The sequence below is a fragment of the Corythoichthys intestinalis genome, chromosome 6 (assembly GCF_030265065.1).
Source record: "Corythoichthys intestinalis isolate RoL2023-P3 chromosome 6, ASM3026506v1, whole genome shotgun sequence".
In the NCBI taxonomy this organism is placed as follows: domain Eukaryota; kingdom Metazoa; phylum Chordata; class Actinopteri; order Syngnathiformes; family Syngnathidae; genus Corythoichthys; species Corythoichthys intestinalis.
The window spans coordinates 43,049,009-43,072,587 of record NC_080400.1 but is presented as its reverse complement, the minus strand read 5'-3'; the positions used below and the strand labels follow the sequence as shown (position 1 = coordinate 43,072,587).

General features: G+C 36.9%; 1 protein-coding gene across 2 annotated transcripts in view; it reads left to right on the top strand.

Annotated features, from left to right (window-relative positions):
- Positions 1-18,367, top strand: part of LOC130918004 (endothelin-converting enzyme-like 1) — an 89,819-nt gene extending 71,452 nt beyond the window's left edge. Inside the window, exons 11-16 of one of the 2 annotated variants that reach the window (XM_057839839.1) lie at positions 3,434-3,501; positions 5,256-5,380; positions 8,671-8,736; positions 11,689-11,784; positions 16,524-16,600; positions 16,910-18,367. In XM_057839839.1, coding sequence (XP_057695822.1) covers positions 3,434-3,501; positions 5,256-5,380; positions 8,671-8,736; positions 11,689-11,784; positions 16,524-16,600; positions 16,910-17,009 — 532 coding nt within the window. In that variant the 3' untranslated portion in view covers positions 17,010-18,367. The remainder of the gene's footprint in view (positions 1-3,433; positions 3,502-5,255; positions 5,381-8,670; positions 8,737-11,688; positions 11,785-16,523; positions 16,601-16,909) is intronic. The other variant, XM_057839838.1, reaches the window with a different exon arrangement.
- Positions 18,368-23,579: the final 5,212 nt, after the last annotated feature.

Genomic DNA, 23,579 nt, shown 5'->3' with positions numbered 1-23,579 from the left:
TGGAGTGGCCAAAGGATAGCAGGGCACGTAAATGGACATCTTTCGTTCGCACGAAGCGAAATGAATATCATGCCATCATCGAGTAGTGTTCTCTGCTACAAACACTTCGAAGATGCCTGCTTCCTTAACCGGTCTGCTTATGATCAAAGATTTGCCAAAAAGTAAGTGTGATTTTTGGATAAATGACTGATGACTTTGTCAAAGCAGAGCTGCCAACTGTTGTGGAATGAACAGTATAAGCTAGCGACGTTAGCCGAAAGTTAACTCGTAGCAATCCCCAATCATAGTTGTTGTTGCGTTCGCTAGGTTAAGCGTGTTTAAATTGTGCGTCATCTACGATCTTGTCGGAAAGGGTTAATCCACTGTCAATCGGGAAAGGGGTGTGGATGTGCATATAAGCGGGTCGGCGTCGCGGTAATTCACGGTCACGTTGCCGTAAGAGACACACACCGCCGGTGAGTATGTGCACATTTATTTGTATTTGTATTATGTATTTCCACCTTCATGCTTCAAGCATTGCATTGCATTTGTACGGTTCGGCGTTTCTTTCACGGTGATCGCTTGATAGCCTTCTAGTTTGTGTTTTACATACGAGAGCAGAGAGAGCCGCTGACAGGTGACATCAACAAGCGTGTTGCTTTTAATGTTTGGCAGCGAATCAGCGAGCGTGCAGGTCACGCAGTGAATCATGGGAAATGTAGTCTCAAGACAACACTGAAGTGGTGCTTTCGATGCCACTTCCTCCCGAGAGCCCAGAGCTGTGTTTTACTGTTAGCTCCATGTGTTAATAAAGAAACAAAGTTGTCAGCACGTCGTGTGTTCGATAAATTTGTAAACAAAAAGCTCATAACAAGACGCTATGCACGATCTGTTTAAGAGATGCTGGAGTAGTAGGAGGCGAAGAGCAGATCAGCGAGAAGCAAAACTTTGCGGTCAAATGTGGCGGCAGTCCACTATTATTTTGTTTTCTTATTGTTGCCACAATAAAGTGGAGAAAGCCATCAACGACTCATCTCCTTCTTTCCCCCCAACGTTTTTATATTATTATTTTATATGCACGAGAGCTGCCGGATCTGCCAAAATGAACATGAAGTCTGATTATTATTTTTTTTAACAATGTCATCAGATAGACAAAAACATAAAATTATGTGCAAATGCCTGCATCTTCAAATCATGAAAATGATAACAGCCTATATCTTACCAATCTTGTAATCTCGATGGGTCTTGTATCCATTCCATGTCAGGTAGTCTAGGCACATTGTTTGCATCCTGATTAGCGTATGGCTAATACATGTTAGGTCCAACATAAAATTCCAACCTCCTCTTCTTCCTCCAACTCTTCAAAAACTTGGACCTCCTCCCTTACGCTCGATCTATCGCTTATTTCGCTGTTTGAATCATTGTTTGAAGGGCTTTGTATGGCGGCCGTATGTATGGAGCTGCCATCGCTGTTCCCGGTGTGACGTATCACTTCCGGGTTCGTCCCCTTTCAGGCTCGAACTTTGGAAACGCGATTATTTTGTCAAATATACAACATATAAATTATTTTTTCATGCTTTATTTGTTGGACAATGTTTAATTACTTTAATTGTGACCCTATTTGGCATGTTATGAAATTACTTCACATTTCTGCTTTACAGTGTCAGTTCCAATACATCTGCTCCCCCCAAACATATTACAAAAAATGTTATCTTCTGAGTTGTGTATTTGATCCATATGTAGAGACTAGGGCTGCAGCTATCCATTATTTTAGTAGTCAATTAATCTATCAACTAGTTCGAATAATTGAGTAATCGGCTTTGGAACATTTAATGCGTTGCAGAATAAATTTTAGGAGACGTAAAACAAAGGCTTGCTAAGATTTCACTTTCAAAAGAGCATTAAATGCATACGGCGGAAAACACTCATGTGACTTGAAGTTCTGCTCTGAAACCCCTCAATTTGGCCAAATTTCAAAATTGTCCTATATGCATAGGTGATACATCATTAGAAAGCTTCGAATCTCAATTTTCTGGGGGAAGAAAATTTTTTAACAGGAGGGCATTTAAATTAAAAAATAATAATAATAAAATAAAATAAACAGCAAAACCCTAACTGGAGGTGAGAGCTTGCGAGAGCAGAATTAAAGACGCCATGATTATTACGACATATTATCGCGTACTTACCTTGTTTCGCTCCAAAAACTCATCTAGCATGTATCATCGAGTGTCAAGACACAGATGTGAATGGCCACAGCCGGATTTTGGGGGATTTTAAGGGTGAAACATCGTAATATAACAAGGGTCGCGATGCAGAAATAGCAGACATCAAGGAGCGGTCGAGATTTTCTTTTTCATATATTTACCCTTTTAAACGATTTTTTTTTTAATTTTTTCTTTTTTTGGATCGATTATTTACCATCTAACATATCGGTGAAAATGCAACAGTAACAAAAAATAAATAAAATTACGCCATAGTTATGAGGTAGATATCCGTGACTTATTTACAGACACCATTTTTCATATTGTGTAATTTGGTTAAAAGTTTAAAATATGCGAGTGAATAATTTTCTAAAGTTGTTTTCTTTTTAAATGAAATATTAGACATCAATGAATGATTCTAAGCTAAAAATGACAGACATTTTGAATAAGAAATATAATTACTTACCTTTTTATGGCTGGGTTGAAACAAAAGCGGTTGCACGACGTCTGTAAACAGGGAGTTTCCGGGATAAAACAGACAAATTAAAAATAATTCGGGGGCTTAATGCATACTGTTCTATCAAACACAACAGTTCTGTTGGCTTAAAATACAGCAGTTTATTTTAAAGAGGGGTGCAAGAGCAGAAACTGCTTTTTCAGTCTTGTCTGTGTTTTCCGCCATACACACAATAAATTTCACGAGTGTTTCTTCAAACAATTTCGAGTTTCACTTTCATCTAAAAATAAATTAAAATACCTGAGGTTAGCCTCGAACGGTATTTTCAAAAAATTAATAAATAAATGAGGACAACAAAAGGACATCCACTAACTTAAATGCTATAAAATGCTCAGATTTTTTTCCAGTACTCTTAACAAATCGTTCAAACACTTGTTCCCACAAAAAACTGCTAAATATACCTATAAACTAAATTACGAATGCGCCGAAAACATATTAGTTTATGTTGGTCTTAACAGGGAGCAGCTGGATTCATCCATGTTAAGTGAGTTATGTCATATTCAGTGCTTTCACTAGAGGGCAGTGTATCCACCTAAATTAATAAAACTAAATGCAAACACTTTCAAAACAAACCATTGTATCGCCACTTCAATTAAATACGAATACTCGAAGCAGCAAAATTTGATACGAAGCTTTTTTTCTAATCGAATTACTGGAGTTAATCGATTAATCGTTGCAGGACTAGTAAAGACATTTTAGATCTTTTGTGTAATAATGTTGTCTTCATTTCTGCTAGGTCTTTGAACTATGGAGGTATAGGAGCAATCATTGGCCATGAACTAACTCATGGGTACGATGACTGGGGTAAGAACTTTGTCACCTGTAGAATTTCTGTTTTGACGGTTCCGTCACTGCTTTGTAGTTTTCTAATTTGTTAAAGTATGGGATAATAAAATAACACTGAAAGCTATCTATCATGCACATTGATCTCTATGTACAGTGGTATGAAAAAGTATCTGAACCTTGTGGAATTTTTCACATTTCTGCATAAAATCACCAACAAATGTGATCTGATCTTTGTCAAAATCACACAGATGAAAAGACTTTAACCAAAACCACCCAAACATTTATAGGTTTTCATGTTTTAATGAGGATAGTATGCAAGCAATGACAGAAGGGGGTGGGGGGGTAAGTAAGTGAACCATCACATTTCATATTTTGTGCCCCCCCCCCCAGCAATAACTTCAACTACACGCTTCCTGTAGCTACAGATCAGACATCGATCAGGACTAATCTTGGCCCATTCTTTTCTACAAAACTGCTGTAGTTCAGTCAGATTCCTGGGATGTCTGGCATGAATTGCTGGCGTTAGGTCATGCCACAGCATCTCAATGGGGTTCAATTCAGGACTTGGCCACTGCAGAGTGTGTATTTCTTCTTCTTCTGAAACCATTCTGAAGTTGATTTACTTCTCTGTTTTAGAACATTGTCTTTTTGCAGAATCTATCCTGTTTTTAGCTTCAAATGTCTGACAGACGGCCTCAGGGTTTCCTGCAAAACATCCTGATAAACTTTTGAAATCATTCTTCCATTAATGATTTCAAGTTGTCCAGGCCCTGAGGTAGCAAAACAGCCCCAAATCATGATGTTCCCTTCACCATGCTTCACAGTGGGGATGAGGTGTTGATGTTGGTGAACTGTTCTATTGTTCCTCCACACATGACGTTGTGTGTTACTCCCAACCAATTCAACTTTGGTTTCATCAGTTCACAAAATATTTTGCCAAAACTTCTGTGGAGTGTCCAAGTGCCTTATTGCGAAAATTAAACGAGCAACAATGTTTTTTTTAGACAGCACTGGCTTCCTACATTGAGTCCTCTCATAAACACCATTGTTGGCCATAGTTTTACATATAGTTGATGTGTACACAGAGATATTGGCCTGTTCCAGTGATTTCTGTAAGTCTCCAGCAGGCATTCTAGGGTTCTTTTTTTTACCTCTCTGAGTATTCTGCGCTGTTCTCTTGGCATCATCTTTGGTGGACGGCCACTCCATGGGAGAGAAACAACAGTGCCAAACTCGCTCCATTTGTAGACAACTTCTCTGACTGTCGATTGATGAACATTCAGACTTTTAGAGATGGTTTTATATCCTTTCCCAGCTTTATACAAATCAACAATCCTTGATCGGAGGTCTTCAGACAGCTCTTTTGACTGAGCCATGATGCACAGCATACAATGGTTCTTATCAATACAATTCTTACCAGATGTGTATTTTATAGTAGACAGGACAGTTTTAAACCACTTACCAGCGATTGGGCACACAGCTGACTTTAATTGTTTGGTAAAAATTGGTTTCAATTGCTGTTTAAGTCTCCTTAGGCAGAGGGTTCACTTACTTATTTTTCCCCCTTTTGTCATTGTTTGCATGCTATCCACATTAAAATATGAAAACCTATAAATGTTTGGGTGGTTTTAGTTAAAGCAGACACTGTTCTTTCATCTGTGTAATTTTAAGAAAGATCAGATCAACATTTGATGGTGATTTTATGCAGAAATGTGAGAAATTCCAAAAGGTTCATTATCGCATGCCTTTTAAACAATAATCCCCATACCTAGGGGGACAGTATGATCGCCACGGCAACCTCCAACAATGGTGGACTGAGGACAGTTACAGAAAGTTCCAGAAGAAGACTGAATGCATCGTGAAACTCTATGATAATTTCACAGTTTACAATCAGAGGGTGAGTGAGTCTTGACGACCTTTTTTATGGCCTTTAGGTTTTTAAGTGTGGGTGTTCGCTAAGAAAATGCAATGTACAATTAAGAAAATTTCAATGAAAAAAAAAAAAAAAAGAGTTAAATTAAACCTCAGAGTTGCTTTAATCCAGTATCATGACATGCCGATGCATGAATGCTCAGCGAAGTAGAAGCAAGAGAAATGACCCATAGACCCATGCGTTTTTACCAAAAATTGACATATTTACAATTCATTTTGCTTTTGACTTTACAATGCTAATAGTGTGAACCCCACATGACTGTATTTTGCAGTTTCTTATTCATCTTCATTTTACCTTTTTGAAGAAGACAAACTCTTAAGTGCTTTTAGTTTAGTCTGCTCTAATGTATTTTCAGTGGGGAAAATAATGCTAACAGTTTGTAAAAAACAGAAAAATGTCACTGTTTGCTCAGTAACATCAAAGTTGATCAGCAATGGGTTACTTAAAAAACAAACAATGCAGACACAGAATTGCTTTTTTGTGATTTCGAGACAAAGGTTCCCATGGTATATGATGTCAGGCAAAGAATATTTGTTAAATGCAGTGTTATACCAGGCCAAATATCTTGGCATGATAAAACCGTTATCAAATGTACGGGCAGTGTTTGAAGTCATATTGTAACATAATTACTAGAAAATGAAGACGTACAAACGTTATTCTTCAAATATTTTCATTAGTGGGATAACAAATGCTCTTTTAATGTGTTCTTTTGGACCACAAAGCAGTTGATACTGAATCAACAGTGCCTAAGCTTGCAGCTAAGTAATACACTTCAATTTGCCTTGTTTGCTTCAAAGACACTATTAATCCGCTTGTCCATTGCATTAGTGTAGCTCGCCTCATCACGGTTGTGCTTATTGACACATTTTCAAATTACCACTGGCCACTCATTGGTATAGCAGATTCATTACTGACTCAGTTTTCATAAATTTAGGTCGAAGATTTGATATGATTTAAGGACTAAAACCGAATTCATCCCTTTATTTTACCACGAAGTGCCCAAATTATGACACTGCTTTGAGCTGAATTTTGTGTTAGTTACTGTAAATCAGTCTGGGGATGAGCAATTACCGTATTTTTCGGACCATGAGTCGCACCTGTGTATAAGTCGTATATGTCGTGTTTTCGGGCGGCGATTTTTTACGTTTAAATAATAATGGTAAAATGGTGAACAACAGGCTAAATAGGCATCTGTTAACGTAACATATCAACAGTTTGTCGAATAACTATAGCCCAAACAACACAACATAACCTCGCTGCTGTCAGACTTAGAAAATACCCAGTGTTGTTAATCTAAAAATCTAAAAAGTAATTTGTTACAGTTACAAATTATTATTAAAGTAATTGAGTTAGTAACTCAGTTACCTCATTGTTACGGACGTTACTTTTCATGTTCAAAACATCAAAGACATCAAAAATGTTTATATTACCTGATTGAATCGAACTGATTTTTTAAACTGATATTTTTTTTTTTTATTTCACATTTATTATCATATATTTTGTATACACACTTAAACTTTCAAATGCTGTGAGAAAAAAAAGAAAAGCCTTTTCATTTTTCCTGTTGTACTGAACTAGGAGTGTGATAAAATATCGAACTGGTGATATATCGTGTTACTTTGTATCCCAAAAGGTTATCGATATGCTCCTGCCAAGAATCGAGATATCGTTTTAAAAAGGTATCAATATTCAAAAAAAAAATAAAAGGAACCAACAAGTTGCTACCAAAATCTTCCACCATAAAAGTGTCTCAGTTAACTATATAGCTTCCATTGACGGCGTTGGATGCCCAGTCCGTTAAGACTGGGAAGGGGGAATGAAGGGTCGTTCATTCGAAACCATTCTTTCAGATTTTCGGGGCATTTAGAGGTCACTTTCTGCTCATTTGAGGGCATTTACAAGTCATTTCCTGTTGAGTTTAGGTCACTGCTTATTCACTTCACATCACTTCCTGTTCTGTAACCCAAAATCAACAGAAAGTGACCTGTAAAATGCCCCAAAATCAAGAAGTGACTGGAAATAACTAGTAATGACCTGAAATGGCCCAAAATTACCTTGTTACCTGGCATTGGCTGTCACTGATGACCATAGAAGTGGGAGTGGCTGCCACTGACGGTGCTCGACGCCCAATCCATTTAGACCGGGAACGTTCATTCATTTGAAACCAGACAATTCACAATCATGCTTTCAAAGTTTCAGGGCATTTCTAGTCACTTTTTGTCCATTTTGGGGCAGGTCATTTCCTGTTGAGTTTGAGTCACTGCCAAACCATTTGGGAGATTTGCGGGTAACTTCCTGTTCGTTAACTCAAAATAAACAGGAAGTGAAATACCCCAAAATCAACAGAAAGTAACTGAAAATCAACAGGTAATGACCTGAAATGGCCCAAAATTCCCCCAATGCTTGGCATTGCTTGCCACTGACGGCCATAGACTTCCAATCCGTTTGAATTGGGAGGGATGGCAGCGAATATGTTCATTCGCTGCCAACCTCCCACTTCAAATGGATTGGACGTCTACTAGTGATAAACTCATTCCAATTCACAGCAGAAGCTTGTTTTTCTGTTTATCAGTTTGTAGAATATCCTAGAATAGATTTCCTGAATGTATCGATAATCGTTGTATCGCCATATCGTCAGATCATCGTTATCGTGAGCTTTGTATCGCAAATCGTATCGTATCGTGAGGTACGAAGAGGTTCCCACCCCCATACTGAACCCTCTGACTCTTTTTTTTTTTTTTATTGGAGACTATTGAACCTTTTCATGGACAGTGGACAGCTATTCAAAAGTTGACACTTTTAAGACTATCCCTTTAGAAGAAGTAACTATTGTTGTTTATTTATTTTACATTTAAGACCTTTAACCTTTATAGCTAAGGAATTTTCAGTCATTTAAAAAAATAATAATAATAAAATTTAATACCCGTAGTGATCATTATTACATTTGTTTTCATATTATTCTTTATTATTAAAAAAGAAATGTATAAATTACATTGATGATTAAAAAAACTTAAAATTAAAATGAAAAAAATTGATAAACACACTGATTACCACCAAACATTTTTTCCTTGATAATTTTTAACTTACTGCATACCATTGATGGCGATAGACGTCCGATTCTTTTAAAGAACGACTGCAAATGCTCATGTTTCAGTACCATTAGATTAAATGAGTGCCCCTAATTTGTGCATTAGATGGTTAATATTTTGGGTTATTCTTTTAGAACGCAATACAAATGTGTTCTTTGTATATAGGTTAACGGTCGCTTGACTCTGGGGGAGAACATTGCAGACATGGGAGGACTCAAGCTGTCATACTATGTGAGTATTATTCGTTCATTTCATACTGCTGAATCCAATATCAAAGTAATATAAAATGCAGAATAACTAAGGATATGCCATTCATATCATATGAATATGACTTTTGTGCTTATGAATTCTAAGCCATGTCCCGCATGCAGGGGTTTTGGTGGGCTTTAGAGGACCGAAACAAATTGGGCCCTGGCACTTAAAGGGTGACCTTGTGTATAATTCCAATTTTTTCCATTGATTCATGCAGGTGAGTAGGTCAAGATGAGTGTACGCCCTAGTTTGTCATCTGTGTTTCAATTGCAATTGCGGTTTGACGTAACACCACACCTTCCTATGCACGTACCTGCCCTCTTTCGCTTCATACACACCCGCTCACCAATGGCTATTCAGAGCGAAGAGTTTAAATTTAAACATAAAATATTAAAATTCAATCCAGTAAGCCACATATTAATGGGCTTTTTGCAGAGGCAAGCAATAAGGATCAAGTAAAATAGCTTGAAAAAGGACATTTTGGGCATTTTCAACACAAATTGTCTTGCAAACCTGATAAAATGACATCAGAGACTATGGAAAAATAACATCACCTTTCAAGTATGGAATGATTGAGATGATATTTGATTCAAAGCATGTTAGAAAATGGGCAAAAATGTAGCTCAGTCAATGAATGTTTCCTTTTATTTAAAACACAAAAATTTTTCTTTGCTTTCGTAGAGGACAATCAGATCGTATTGACATTTGAGCAGCCGAAATTGGATGATCATATGACCAGGTAGGCGGGATGAAGCTTCAGAGTAGAACAACAACCATAAAGTAGGGTTCAAATATTATCATGTCAAAGCCAAAACGAAAAAAGATTTGATATATTAACACAAATTATAATTAGCAAAGAGTATTACCGACATAAAATTCTAATGATAATGTTAGCTATTGTTTTTTATGTGGAGTTGGAGGGATATACAGTACGTATGTACTTAGCAAAGCTGCTACACTAACTGACAAGTACTCATTTTGCAGCTTTGTGATTAAATTCCACCTCCGCGACTGATAATGCAATGTGCACTAGCCTTAAATGTTTGTGGTTGGAGGGCATGGCTAAATTAGACAGCGGTGGCTTTGTGCAAGGTAATTGAGTGTTGTTTGATGCACAGATTAGCGTTATAAAAGCGTTAGCTTCTATTAAGCAGCACTTACTTGATTGCTCTGTGAATAAGTGCATGGTGTTGTGTTTTGTGATGTGTACATCCAACACATACACAGGGGTAAAAGATAAGGACTCTCGCTTCTTTTCAGACTGTTGTTGCTGCTTCCGTTAGTGAAAATAAGCAGCCAGTCACCACGAACAAAACACTCAGAAGAGGAGATGGCAAAAAGCCACCATCTGACTGTTTGTCAATCTGACAAAAGCCATTGACATTGTTGCAGTAGTATGGGGGGCGGATTGAAGGCTAGCTCAGCGCATTAGACAGATCAGTGCCAAAAGGGTAAGACTGCTGTAATATTTACAATACCAGCATATGATATTTACTAAAAGCCAGGGTATACAAATAATATTTAAGTTAGATTTAAAACATCTCCCCTGGTTGCCGAAATGCGAAGGCTAGTTTATTATACAACATGTCAAGAGTCAATAATCTGCATTGGACAAGGTGTCAAGGGACAAGAATCTGCATTGGACAAGGTGATGATGCTGGAACTTCCGTTTAGTGCCCTTCCAGTGAGAGTTACAAAGATGACTGCCTGAAGAAGACATCAAAATTCCCTCAGTCCTTTTTGATATGGGGCTGCATGTCAGGCTAAGGCACTGGGGAGATGGCTGTGGTTAAATCTTCAATTAATGCACAAGTTTACATTGAAATTTTAGACAGCTTTCTTATCCCTTCAATTGAAAATATGTTTGTCATTTTCCAAGATGACAATGCGTCATGCCACAGAGCTAAAACTGTTAAAGCATTCCTTGGAGAAAGACTCATCCAGTCAATGTCATGGCCTGCAAATAGCCCAGATCTCAACCCTATTGATAACCTGTGGTAGAAATTGAAAAAAATGGTCCACAGCAAGGCTCCGACCTGCAAGGATGATCCGGCAACTGCAATCAAAGAGAGTTGGCACTAAATTGATGAAGAATACTCATCAAGTCCATGCCTCAGAGACTGCAAGCTGTCATAAAAGCCAGAGGTGGTGCTATTAAATACTACAGAAGTGTTTTGATTGTTATTTGTTTTTCATGAGTCCATATTTTTTTCTCAGAATGGAGTGATTCCATATATATTTCCCTGCACTTGCTCTATAAAATTAACATTTACTGACCAACACAATGTTTTTTATTCATTTCTTTTAGTGTTTTTTAATTCTAAAGAGTTGCACTTTTGAACTAATTCATTATTTTTTCAAGCATTTTATCTGAGTTTGTTCTACATGATAAAATGTCTGAGTGAGTGCTCGTCCGAGAATGTTGATTCCATACTTTTTGCTAGGGGTTGTACACTTCTGTAGCTGCTTCAGGTTCGATTACGTAGTACAATTGTGTACTCATGATCTGGCTGAAAATAATGATTAATTTCACAATACATTGTGTTTTTTTTCTCTCCATTAAATGATCATAATTTGGTTAACAGCTTGGTCCGCTATATTTCATAAATGGGTCTGTGTTTTCCCACGTAAAAGCAGATGTTTGATTGAATCTGATTTGACAGCTTTTGAAAATTTTAAGCTACAAATAGGCTCTTAACAATTTTCTAATTATTAAAATACTTGTCAGTTTGTTTGATAATCGTTTAGTTTTTGACTAATTTATTAAAGTTGACATCTCTCAACAAAGGTTGCAGTCATTCTCTTACTGATTATCCTTGCGAGATCTAAGTTTGACTGTACGGCAGGTGTGTGAACATCTAACTCAGTGAGCTACCCTTGAATTTAAACCTATGTCTCATTCCTAACCCCAATCACAATCATTTTGTGCAGGCATATCAGAAGTGGGTGAGAGAACACGGCCCAGAGAGACCCCTACCAGGGCTCAAATATACACATGAACAACTCTTCTTCATTGCCTTTGCACAGGTACCAAAGCTTCTCATTAAAAGCCTAGATTATTGTTTTGCCATACATTTGCCATTCGTCTGAAATTTTGTTAAAAGTCTTAGTTTTTATAACATACTTTTTAATACCTGGAGACAGAGATCGACACCTGCGTGTCCTTAGGAGAACACACTATGTATACCGTAAGAAGGCACAACAACGCCTTCATGAAAAGACGTTTCAAACCTTGTTTACAAATGACTCATTGAATCCATCGTGACCTATAACATCTCAAACTGTTTAAATTTTTCTCAGAATCAAAAAGAAAACAAAACGACGCCGAATAATAAAGTCCTTTTATGTGTTTTGCTTGTTTTAAGGTCTGAGTGTGGTTTTGTAATGTTGTTTTACAGCCATGACAAATCTATATGTAGCTAGCTACAGTTGTCAAAAATTATTAGCGAGGATCTGACGAACATTTTCCCAAAACTTTTTTCCCAGTGTTCCAGTACTTTGGAGCCTTGATACAATCAAACCATCAGCAGTGTTCTGATGTAGCATTTGATACATTTTGGAATATAAAATACAACCCTGAATAAGATTTATATACATTTTTAGATTTGCATTATATCAAATATCTTTAGCCTAACAGCATAATTGCTAGTTCCTTCATAGTTACTATTATGAAATTGAAACGACCAGATCTTCGGTTTTCCTTGGTCAATCGGTGACAAATAAGAACTGGGAGAGAGGTTTAAATCTGCGATTTCAAGTCACGCTCTATGTCAAATAATTCATTTTTTACGGTGCTTTAAAGACGCCACGTGATTGAACAGGCTGCAAGCTTGTGTGAGATTGGTGTAATGGAGTCATGTGATGATTGTTGCAACCTTTCTTTGGTGAAATTGCTAGAGCTACTCTTGGCATCACTGGCAAAAAATAAATAAATCTAATATGCAGAATAAATAGGGAAAATGTAATGACTATTGTGCAGCCCAAAGTAGCGGAGTAAGAGTAGCGTTTTTTCTCCACAAATTTACTGAAGTAAAAGTAAAAAGTATGGCTTAGTAAAACTACTCTCAAAAGTACATTTTTCTCAAAAAGGTACTTACGTAAATGTAACGGAATACATGTAACGCGCTACTACCTACCTCTGCGAAAAAGAACATAAAAACATACAAAGACAAGTAACTATTTTAAGAGGTAGTTGAAAGTTGTGGCTCAGCAAGGGTACACTACTGACTCTTGATTTCAAGTGGGGGGTAACAATTTTACAGGTAACAGGGATCAGGTGGGAGCAAGCGAGGGACAAAGGAGGGGTGGACCCAAATGGAGGAAAAACGGGGATGCAAGACAGGGTTGTAGACGGAATTTAAAAGGCAAACCAATTACTTGAAACAAGGCAGGACGAGGGATCAGGAACACATGTGGCGTGGATGCTGAAATTGATGATGATGCAACAAGAAATGACAGCATGGGGAGGCTAAAAACTCAGACATGCGATAATGAGGCACAGGTAGGTGAGAGCCGGTTGGTCGACACACAACAAGCAGGCACAACATGTGAAATCGATGGGCGATCATATGGCCCAAGAGACAAAACATGGCATAAACATGAAACGAACCAAGCAATAACAAACCTAAACCATAACAAGTATCAAAATAAAATTTTGTGGACGTCGTCTTTGTCTGTATTTGTTTCCAAAACTTCTTTTGAGGGATGTCCCGATCATGCGATTTTTCAGAGGATGAAATCTGATGAAAAGGATCGGGTTTTTAATTTTGAAAATATATTTGTTTTCCTGCTTCATGCTGTCACCCTCCCTCCTGCTGCTTTTCTTGCTCACCAGTGGAACTGGTATTTGGTACTTAAAGATAATGATGATTGACAGGTTTGTAGCTCTGATCTGGCGAGAGAAAGGCTCGTTAGCTTTATGATCAAAGGCACAAATGTGTTAATCATCGTTTAGTCAATCTTCGTTGTCGAGAGGCTGTTCTCAGCAGCGTGAGCGTCAAAGCGGGATTGAATTTGAGTGGACTTACTCAATGAACCATTTAATAAAGAAGCCTTTTTCCACGTTCCCCATGTTCAAAAATAAACGTGGGTTTTCTCGAGGTTCCTTCCACATCTCTCTGCATTGTATGCTGATTGAACACCCCAAATTGTCTGTACAATGCTGGCCAAAAGTATTGGCACCCCTGTAATTCTGTCAGATAATGCTCAATTTCTCCCAGAAAAATGACTGCAATTACAAATGTTTTGGTAGTAATATCTTCATTTAATTTGCTTGCAGTGAAAAAAACACAAAAGAGAATGGGGAAAAAATTAAATCATTATCATTTCACACAAAACTAAAAAAAATGGGCCGGACAAAAGTATTGGCACCCTTTGATAAATCATGTGATGCTTCTCGAATTTGTGAAATTAACAGCAACTGTTACTTACCTGTGGCACGTAAGAGGTGGTGGCAATAACTAATTCACCCTTGCAGCCAGTGAAAATGGATTAAAGTCGACTCAACCTCTATCCTGTGTCCTTGTGTGCACATTCAGCATAGAGAAAAGAAAGACAAAAGAACTGTCTGATGACTTAAGAAGCAAAATTGTGAGGAAGCATGGGCAATCTCAAGACTAGAAGTCAATCTCCAAAGACCTGAATGTTTCTGTGTCTACCGTGTGCAGTGTCATCAATAAGTGTAAAGCCCATAGCACTGTGGCTAACCTCCCTAGATGTGGACAGAAAAGAAAAATTGACGAGAGATTTCAACGAAAGATTGTGTGGCTGGTAGATAAAGAACCTCGACCAAATCCAAACAAGTTCAAGCTGTCCTGCAGTCCGAGGATACAACAGTGTCAACCCATACTATCCGTCGGCATCTGAATGAAAAGGGACTCTATGGCAGGAAACCCAGGAAGACCCTACTTCTGACCCAGAGACAAAAAAGCCAGGCTAGAGTTTGCCAAAACTTACCTGAGAAAGCCAAAAACGTTTTGGAACAATGTTCATTGGTCAGATGAGATAAAAGTAGAGCTTTTTGGGAAAAGCCATCATCATAGAGTTTACAGGAAAAAACGAGGCCTTCAAAAAAAAAAAGAACACTTTCCCCAAAGTCAAACATGGCGGAGGTTCCCTGATGTTTTGGGGTTGCCTTGCTGACTCTGGCACTTAATTGCTTGACCATGTACATAAATAGAAGTGCATATGCACATGAAGTCTGAAGACTACCAACAAATTTTGCAGCATAATGTAGGGCCCAGTGTGAGAAAGCTAGGTCTCCCTCAGAGGTCATGGGTCTGCCAGCAGGACAATGGCCCAAAATACACTTCAAAAAGCACTAGAAAATGGTTTGAGAGAAAGTACTGGAGACTTCTAAAGTGGCCAGTAATGAGTCCAGACCTGAATCCCATAGAACACCTGTGGAGAGATCTGAAAATGGCAGTTTGGAGAAGGCACCCTTTAAATCTCATAGACCTGGAGCAGTTGGCCACGGAAGAATGGTCTAAAATTCCAGCAGAGCATTGTAAAAAGAAAAAAAAAACCATGATGGATACGGGAAGGGGTACTTCGCAGCTAATTTGTCTAAAGGTTGTGTTACCAAGTATTAGGCTGAGGGTGCCTATACTTTTCTCTGGCCCATTTTTTGAGTTTTGTGTAAAATAATAATGATTTAATTTTTATTTTCATTATGGGCAGCACTGTAGGTGTGTGTGCGTGAATGGCTGTGTGTCTAAATGTGCCCTGCGACTGACTGGCGACCTGTTCAGGGAATACCGCGCCTTCTGTTACGTAGCTGTGATAGGCTCCAGCACCGTTGTGACCCTCGTGAAGATAAGCGGTCCAGAAGATGAAGGAATGAACAAATTACTTATATAAATGTTAGAGAGTAAAAAAAAGTATGGTGCTTAAGGTGATTGCCTGGCACAACCAGACTATTCTCCCTGTATTTTTCAAACACTGTAAGAAATAGTGTGGGACCCAGCCCATTAACGGCCTCTATCAATCGTCTAATCAATCGTCCAATCAGATTCGTTTATTTGCGTGACGCGTTCTTAACGAGTAACGTCACTCTTGCGCGCCGAAAGTCGTGTCTACAACAACACAGATGGCGAACGGGAGAGCTGAGAATATGTTCCAATCCGCGGTAAAACCAGTTTTAAATTACCAAAAACATCGAAACAAGTCATTGACAACAGTCAACATGGCTCGAGCTCGCCATGTTGAATAAACTTCTCCATTCTCTGCTCACGCTAATTACTTGTCGCTTTAACAACGTCACGTCTTTACGCTTCTGTTTTTCATTTGTAACAATATTTTGTTCATAATTATGTGGTTGTTTATTGTGGTTCTATGTACATTAAAAATGAATAAAAATATTTGAAAGAAAAAAAAAACAACGTCACGTCTGCCCGTCGCTGATTAGTCCACTCCGCTGTCTGTTTGCTGTGGCTTGCTCCGCCCTCGGAATTTGATCCGCTGTACGGTCGCCAGACTCAATCGCTGGAACATCGGTGAGTCTGGTATACCAGGCAACTTAAGGTGATGCAATGAAAAATGAGTGTGCGCCTACATTTTGTGCTGGTGCACCTTAAGAAAATAGTTAGCTGCACCAGTGCAACCAATGCAAAAAGTAAGTGTGGAGCCTTGGCAATATGTATCGCAATGTTAATGTTTTCCAATATCGTTCAGGCCTAATTTATACCTAATAACTTTAGCCTCAACTGTATCCATCTAATCAATTTGTATTTCAAATTATTTAATTCCATTTTTGTCTTAATTTTCAGAACTGGTGTATGAAGAGAAGATCTCAGTCTATTTACTTGCAGTTGTTAACGGATAAACATGCACCGGAACACTACAGGTATCTTGAACACACCTTATTACATTTTTTTTTTTTTTTAACTTATTACTGCCCTTATATCTCTTTTAGTATTCTAAAATTGCTTTAGACGTTCTTTACTTTAATTTTCTCACTTTTAATATGTTTAAATGTTTTAAATAATTGTACGGCAACCTTGAGTGCCAGAAAGGTGCCTTCAAATAAAATGTATTATTATTATCATTATTATTATTATTATTATTTTTACTTACAGTAAACACTGCACACATAAAATCTTTACAAAGTTAGAAATATGTTGTGCTAATATATTACACATTTCTCACCTTCCAGGGTGATTGGCAGCGTTTCTCAATTCAATGAGTTTTCCCGCGTTTTCCACTGTCCGAAGGGTACCCCCATGAATCCTGTTGACAAATGTTCTGTATGGTGATGATCCTGTTAAGGCTTCTGTTGGACTCACACACACACGACCACCTCTAATTCGTCACAGGAAAATGGACCACATTCATCCTAACTGAGGATAAAAGTTCATCTTTTCACTTTCATGAGTGTAAGAAATATAGAATTAATGATGCTCATTAAGTCATCAGCCAAAGAAAGCATTGTCTACTAACCACATTAGTCTCATTATTCATACACATTACATGTATTATTGATGATATCTATATTTTTCTATATTTTTTAATTGATTCATTTTGTTCAAATCATCTATTTTTCTATTACAGCAAATCTATGAGAACCATAATGTATTTCATGCAGGACCTTTTTTTTTTTTCTAACTTGAGTAACGTTTTTTTTTTCTTTTCTTTTCTTTTCAATAATTTATCCTCTGATGCATTGATTAGAAAATTCCCAGCGTACCACAAGAGGTCGAGGGGGGATTTCACTGCAGATTGAAGCAGGTTTTTTTCTCAACTGCAATGACTGCATTGTTTTTGCGTGGCTAAATGTTGCCTCTCTCTCAGTTCGGTACTGTATTCAAGTTGACTCTTGCTCTTGTGATTTAGAGCACAAAGCTCACCGTCACGACTGTTGTATCGTTTGCCTGCGTTGTTCTCTTGTTACAGTATTTGTACCTTTTTAAGCGCTGTTAAGTGTTGTATTTTTTTTGTAAAAGGAAAATTCATTATTGTCGTTTTTTCTCAGGAAATGTAGCGCCAAAAGTCAGTACAACTCTCACCTCTTCACTCAAATTAAACGATTGGTATTTGTAAATAAAAAGATACCGACTGGACTTTTAAACTTGGATGTACCAGAGAAGCTGACATTCAGTAGTAATAACAGACCCATTAACAAAGAGAAAAGCAGTAGATTTGATGTAGACAGTTTATGTTGAACTCTTCGAACAACAAAATACAACATCGTACTTGCAGAGCGCACTGAAACAAATTTTGGTGGCAGTGTTGTTTTAAAGAAAACGCTTTTGTAAACCAAATGTGAGTCGGGTGTTATCGTTGTATGGTTAGTTTTGACAACAAGAGCATGTTCCCTCCCTTTGATACTTAACACCACAGAGCTCAAACAAACGCATAACTCATTCACCCAAAACATGACTGTACAGCTGCTAATTCACATGTTGGCTATCGCTTCCTCTCAATGGTTGCTGTTCAATGTTTGAATAAATACAATCAAATTCCGGTGTGACGTTTGTGTAGCTTTGGGTTATTATCGGTGTGTTATCAGTGTGTGTGCCCACAGTCGTGATCCTCTGGCAGCGGCCAAGCTCTATCTCAACCACCTAACAGCTGATAGGGGACCTCTCTTTATCAGGTACGACAGTTACTTTCTCATTAAGGCTCCCGGAATATATGCTGGTATATTTCTGATCAGCAACGTCATTATGAGTTTTGACTGTCTCATACAGGCAGTTGTAGTAGTTGTCATGCAGGTGCTTACAAATTGTTAGCACATATAAAATAATCTATGCAGCTTCATGACAAGTTCTGTGAGTGTATTTTTAAATGCCATATTGTGCAAAAATTAGAGGTGGGAAAGTTTTGTAGTTTGAAATCTAGGCTTGTTGCTACAGAGCAACAGCATTGTCTCAACAATTTACAGCAAGACTGAAGAAATGTCATTAAATCAACTGATGACACAGTAGGTTGGATTTACAAATTGAGAGCATTATTCCTATATGGAGTGATTTGATTATGAACTTTTTTCTTCCATTCTTGGGTACTGGCGATGATACAAGCTTACTCAAGGTCAGTGATTCTTAACCTTGCTAAAACTACTGAACCCCATGAGTTTCACACGAACCTTATGGAATTTTTTTTTCCCCAAAATTCAAAATCGATGTGGCGTAAAACACAGAAAAGACTGAAAAAGCAGTTTCTGCTCTTGCACTCCTCTTTAAAAGAAACTGCTGTATTTTAAAACAAAACAACTGTTGTGTTTGATAGATATGTCTATATGCTACCATAGCAGATTTATGGCGCATGAAGCCCCGAACTATTTTTAATTTGTCCGTTTTACCCTGAAAACCCCCTTTTACAGACGTCGCGCTTCTGCTTTTGTTTCAACCCAGCCATAAAACTAAGGTATTTAATATATTTATTATTCAAAATGTCTGTTGTTTTTAGCTTAGAATCATTAACTAATGTCTCATATTTTGTTTAAAAAAAAAAAAACGACTTAAAAAATTTATTCGCTCGCATATTTTAAACTTTTAAACAAATTATGTCACAATGAAAAAAACGGCGTCTGTAAAAAAGTCACGGATATCTACCTCATAATTATTGCTTACGGTAATTGTATTTTTTTTTTTTTTTTTTTTTTCTTGGTTACTGTCGCATTTTCTCCGATATGTTAGATCTCAAACTGATAAGATTATGGGTATCGGTGGGACAGTTGATCATAGCTTATAACATGTAAATAATACTGCAGTAGCATAGGTAAAGTGTATTTCAACAGGCTTATAACATCCTTTAAATGAGTGATTTACAATGAATAAATGAATGAATATTCTAATGTGAGTACCTTTTTTGATAGGCTTAGTGGTCAAAAGGCTCTACAAAATGAATATACTTTAAAAATATTACTCACAGCCAATGTTGTTTTTGGCAGCCATTTTAATTTTCATCATAGTCTTAGTCTTTTGGACAATAATACCTCTCAGTCTTAGTCAAATTTTGTCGTCTCAAAATGTGTTTGTCTTCGTCTAGTTTTTGTTGATGAAAACTCGACTAATTTTGTCTAGTTTTAATTGACCTTTACTAAAAATGTTTTCATCTGTAACATTAAAAATCCCCCCCCCCCCCCAAAAAAAAACCCATCAAAATTAAAAAATAAAGGTTTCCAACTATTTAGCATCTACAAGGACAACGCCAACTTGGTGAGAATACACACTTTGCACTACATTATTTTCAATTAATTATACCTACGTGGACGCCACAAACTGTATGTATAAAAAGCTTAAGCTTAAAAAGTAGTAGCCTAATGAGAATGCAATGCTAACGCTACGAGTTACATTTACTGTGAGATCATCACTCAGCACTTACCTTAAAGGCTAAAGTAACATTGCATATTCTCTCTGGCTAAGATAAGAAAACAAATCTTACCGCATGTGCAAGGCTGCATGGAGACTGGAGACGACACACTGGTGGGTTGGGGGGCAGCACATCACATGAGTGACACATGACACTGCTAAAATGCAGGCTAACTACACATTAAAATGTCACACGCTGTGAGCATGTGATGGAAACTATTGCACATTTTCGTCTTGTTCTTGTCTCATTAGACGAAAAATGGAATTCATCTCGTCATGTTTTAGTCCCCAAAATACATTTTTACGTCGTTATCGATTTGTCATTGTCATGAAAAGTGTTCATTGACAAAATATCCTCGTTATCGTCATCGTTGATGAAAACAACACTGTTCACAGCAACAATAACAGCAACGACATCGTAGTCAAAATGGTAGACAAACTCAATGACATTTGACCCCCCCAACCCCACCCCCAAATGGGGGTGATTGCCATGAGCATTCTCAGTAGCTGGATATCAATTCGAAGGGGAGACCACATCGACACAACACCGGCACTACTTCTCGCTATTGAAATTAAAAGCAAGAATGACACCTTTTACCCAAGTTTACGTTTTTGGGTCTTGCTTTTTGTACTTCAATTATTTTCAATATTTAGTATTTTTACTTTATGGAATATTTAAATTGTGCAGTAGGCCTTTCACTAGTCTCTTTCAGAGATTTGCACAAGTCAATGGTGAGTTTGCATTTGTGTTTTCATAACAGACTAATATATTTGATCCAGATAAATTCGAGCAGCCCCCATCAGGGCATGAATACATACATATATATGTGTGTGTGTGTGTGTGTGTGTGTGTGTGTGTGTGTGTGTGTGTGTGTGTGTGTGTGTGTGTGTGTGTGTGTGTATATATATATATATATATATATATATATTAGGGCTGTCAAAATTATCGCGTTAACGGGCGTTAATTCATTTTTTAAATTAATCACGTTAAAATATTTGACGCAATTAACGCACCCGCTGGCATATTGCCTTAAACATTACAATGAGGCCGTTTATGGACATTAAGAGTGAAGAGATTGCCACCGGCCGCTTGGGGGCAGCGCCGTTCCATACTGATGTTATGTCTTCTAAACGTGGGAGAATTAGTAGTTGTGAGACGTTTATGCTGTATTCACAATGCAATGCAAATTGCTATTTGTGCTCCACACATATTTCGGTAAGTTTTCTTTCTTTTAGTGGCAATTATGTGTCTCTTGTTTTATTTTGGGTAAGATATGTACAGATACAGTGGGGAGAACAAGTATTTGATACACTGCCAAAACCCATTGGCAGTGTATCAAATACTTGTTCTCCCCACTGTATATGTTATACAGTAAAGGCGAGTGGACACAGGCGCGCCGTTTATTGGCATAAGCTTCTCCCTCACAACAAACATAAGTATCGTTTAGTGAAAGCACAACAAAAATAATATTCCTATCTCTCTCTCAAAAAAAATAATGTTCTCAAAAAGAAAAGCACTTCAGTCTATAGTAATGAGGCCCTATTCTGACACACAGTTAAACAACAATGCTAAGTAAACTGGCATTCCATATCAATTTAGCTATGCAAAATACACGTAAAACTTTTCACTCTATTTTTATTATTGTTATTTTTATTCTTATTATTATATTAACTCTACTTTTGATTGAAAATTTTACAAATTTTATTAAAACGAAAACATGAAGAGGGGTTTTAATATAAAATTACTATAACTTGTAACTATAACATTTATCGTTTAAGAACCACTAAAACTACGAACTACGAAAAGTCTTTCTATCCGTGGATCACTTTAACAGAAAGAATGTTAATAATGCCATTTGTGGATTTATTGTTACAATAAACAAATACAGTACTGATGTACAGTATGTTGTATGTATATATCCGTCAAGTGTCTTATCTTTCCATTCCAACAATAATTTACATACAAATATGGCATATTTTAGAGATGGTTTGAATTGCAATTAATTGCGATTAATTACGATTAATTAATTTTTAAGCTGTAATTAACTCAATTAAAAATTTTAATCGTTTGACAGCCCTAGTTCTAATATAAAATTACTATAACTTGTAACTATAACATTTATCTTTTATGAACTACAAGTCTTACTATCCATGGATCACTTAAACAGAAAGAATGTTAATAATGCCATTTGTGGATTTATTGTTATAATAAACAAATACAGCACTTATGTACAGTATGTTGTATGTATATATCCGTCTTGTGTCTTATCTTTCCATTCCAACAATAATTTACAGAAAAATATGGCATATTTTAGAGATGGTTTGAATTGCGATTAATTGCGATTAATTACGATTAATTAATTTTAAGCTGTAATTAACTCGATTAAAAATTTTAATCGTTTGACAGCCCTAATATATATATTAGGGGCAGCCCTAATATATATCAAATAATATATATGTCAAACGATTAAAATTTTTAATCGAGTTAATTACAGCTCAAAATTAATTAATCGTAATTAATCGCAATTCAAACCATCTCTAAAATATGCCATATTTTTCTGTAAATTATTGTTGGAATGGAAAGATAACACACACGACGGATATATACATACAAGCTACTGTACATAAGTACTGTATTTGTTTATTGTAACAATAAATCCACAAATGGCATTAACATTCTTTCTGTTAAAGTGATCCACGGATAGAAAAGACTTGTAATTCTTAAACGATAAATGTTATAGTTACAAGTTATAGTAATTTTATATTAAAACCCCTCTTCATGTTTTCGTTTTAATAAAATTTGTAAAATTTTCAATAAAAGTAGAGTTAATATAATAATAAGAAGAATAAAAATAACAATAATAAAAATAGAGTGACCAAAGTCTAAGTTTTACGTGTATTTTCGTGTATTACGTGTATCCAGGCCCGGAGTGACTAATCGGGAGTTTCTGGACGATTCCCGGAGGGCCGGCCGGCCAGATGGGCCGGTCCGGGTTTTATAAAATAAAAAATTTCACTGTTATAATTTTTTGTTTGGTATTTATTTATGACAGTGTCACTGAGTATAACTTACATTCTGTTACTGCTGTCCCTGTGGGCCGTCTTTAAAAAAAAAAATATATATATATATATATATATTTTTTTTTTTTTTTTTTCCCAGACTCAACCTCACGTGTGCAGACGAAAAATACAGCATGCAGCTCCGCCCCCTAATTGTAGTCTGTATTGAGCCAAATTAGCTGCTATCTCGGTGCTCGGATGGATAAAAAGAGCAAGGGTGGCGCTGAAAAATAAGAATTAAAAAGAGAAAAGCACTCGTGAAAGAATCGGCAAAATGCGTGAAAATAGCTAATTTTTTTCATGCAACGACCTTGCTGCCTCAAACTACAGAGGATTACAACGAAAGTGGTAAGGCCAGATGGCGAATAAAATGCAACTTGCACCTTGTGATACGACAATATGTAATTGTGGAATCTTTGGCTTCTTGTAGCACTTCACAAGGGATATGTAGCA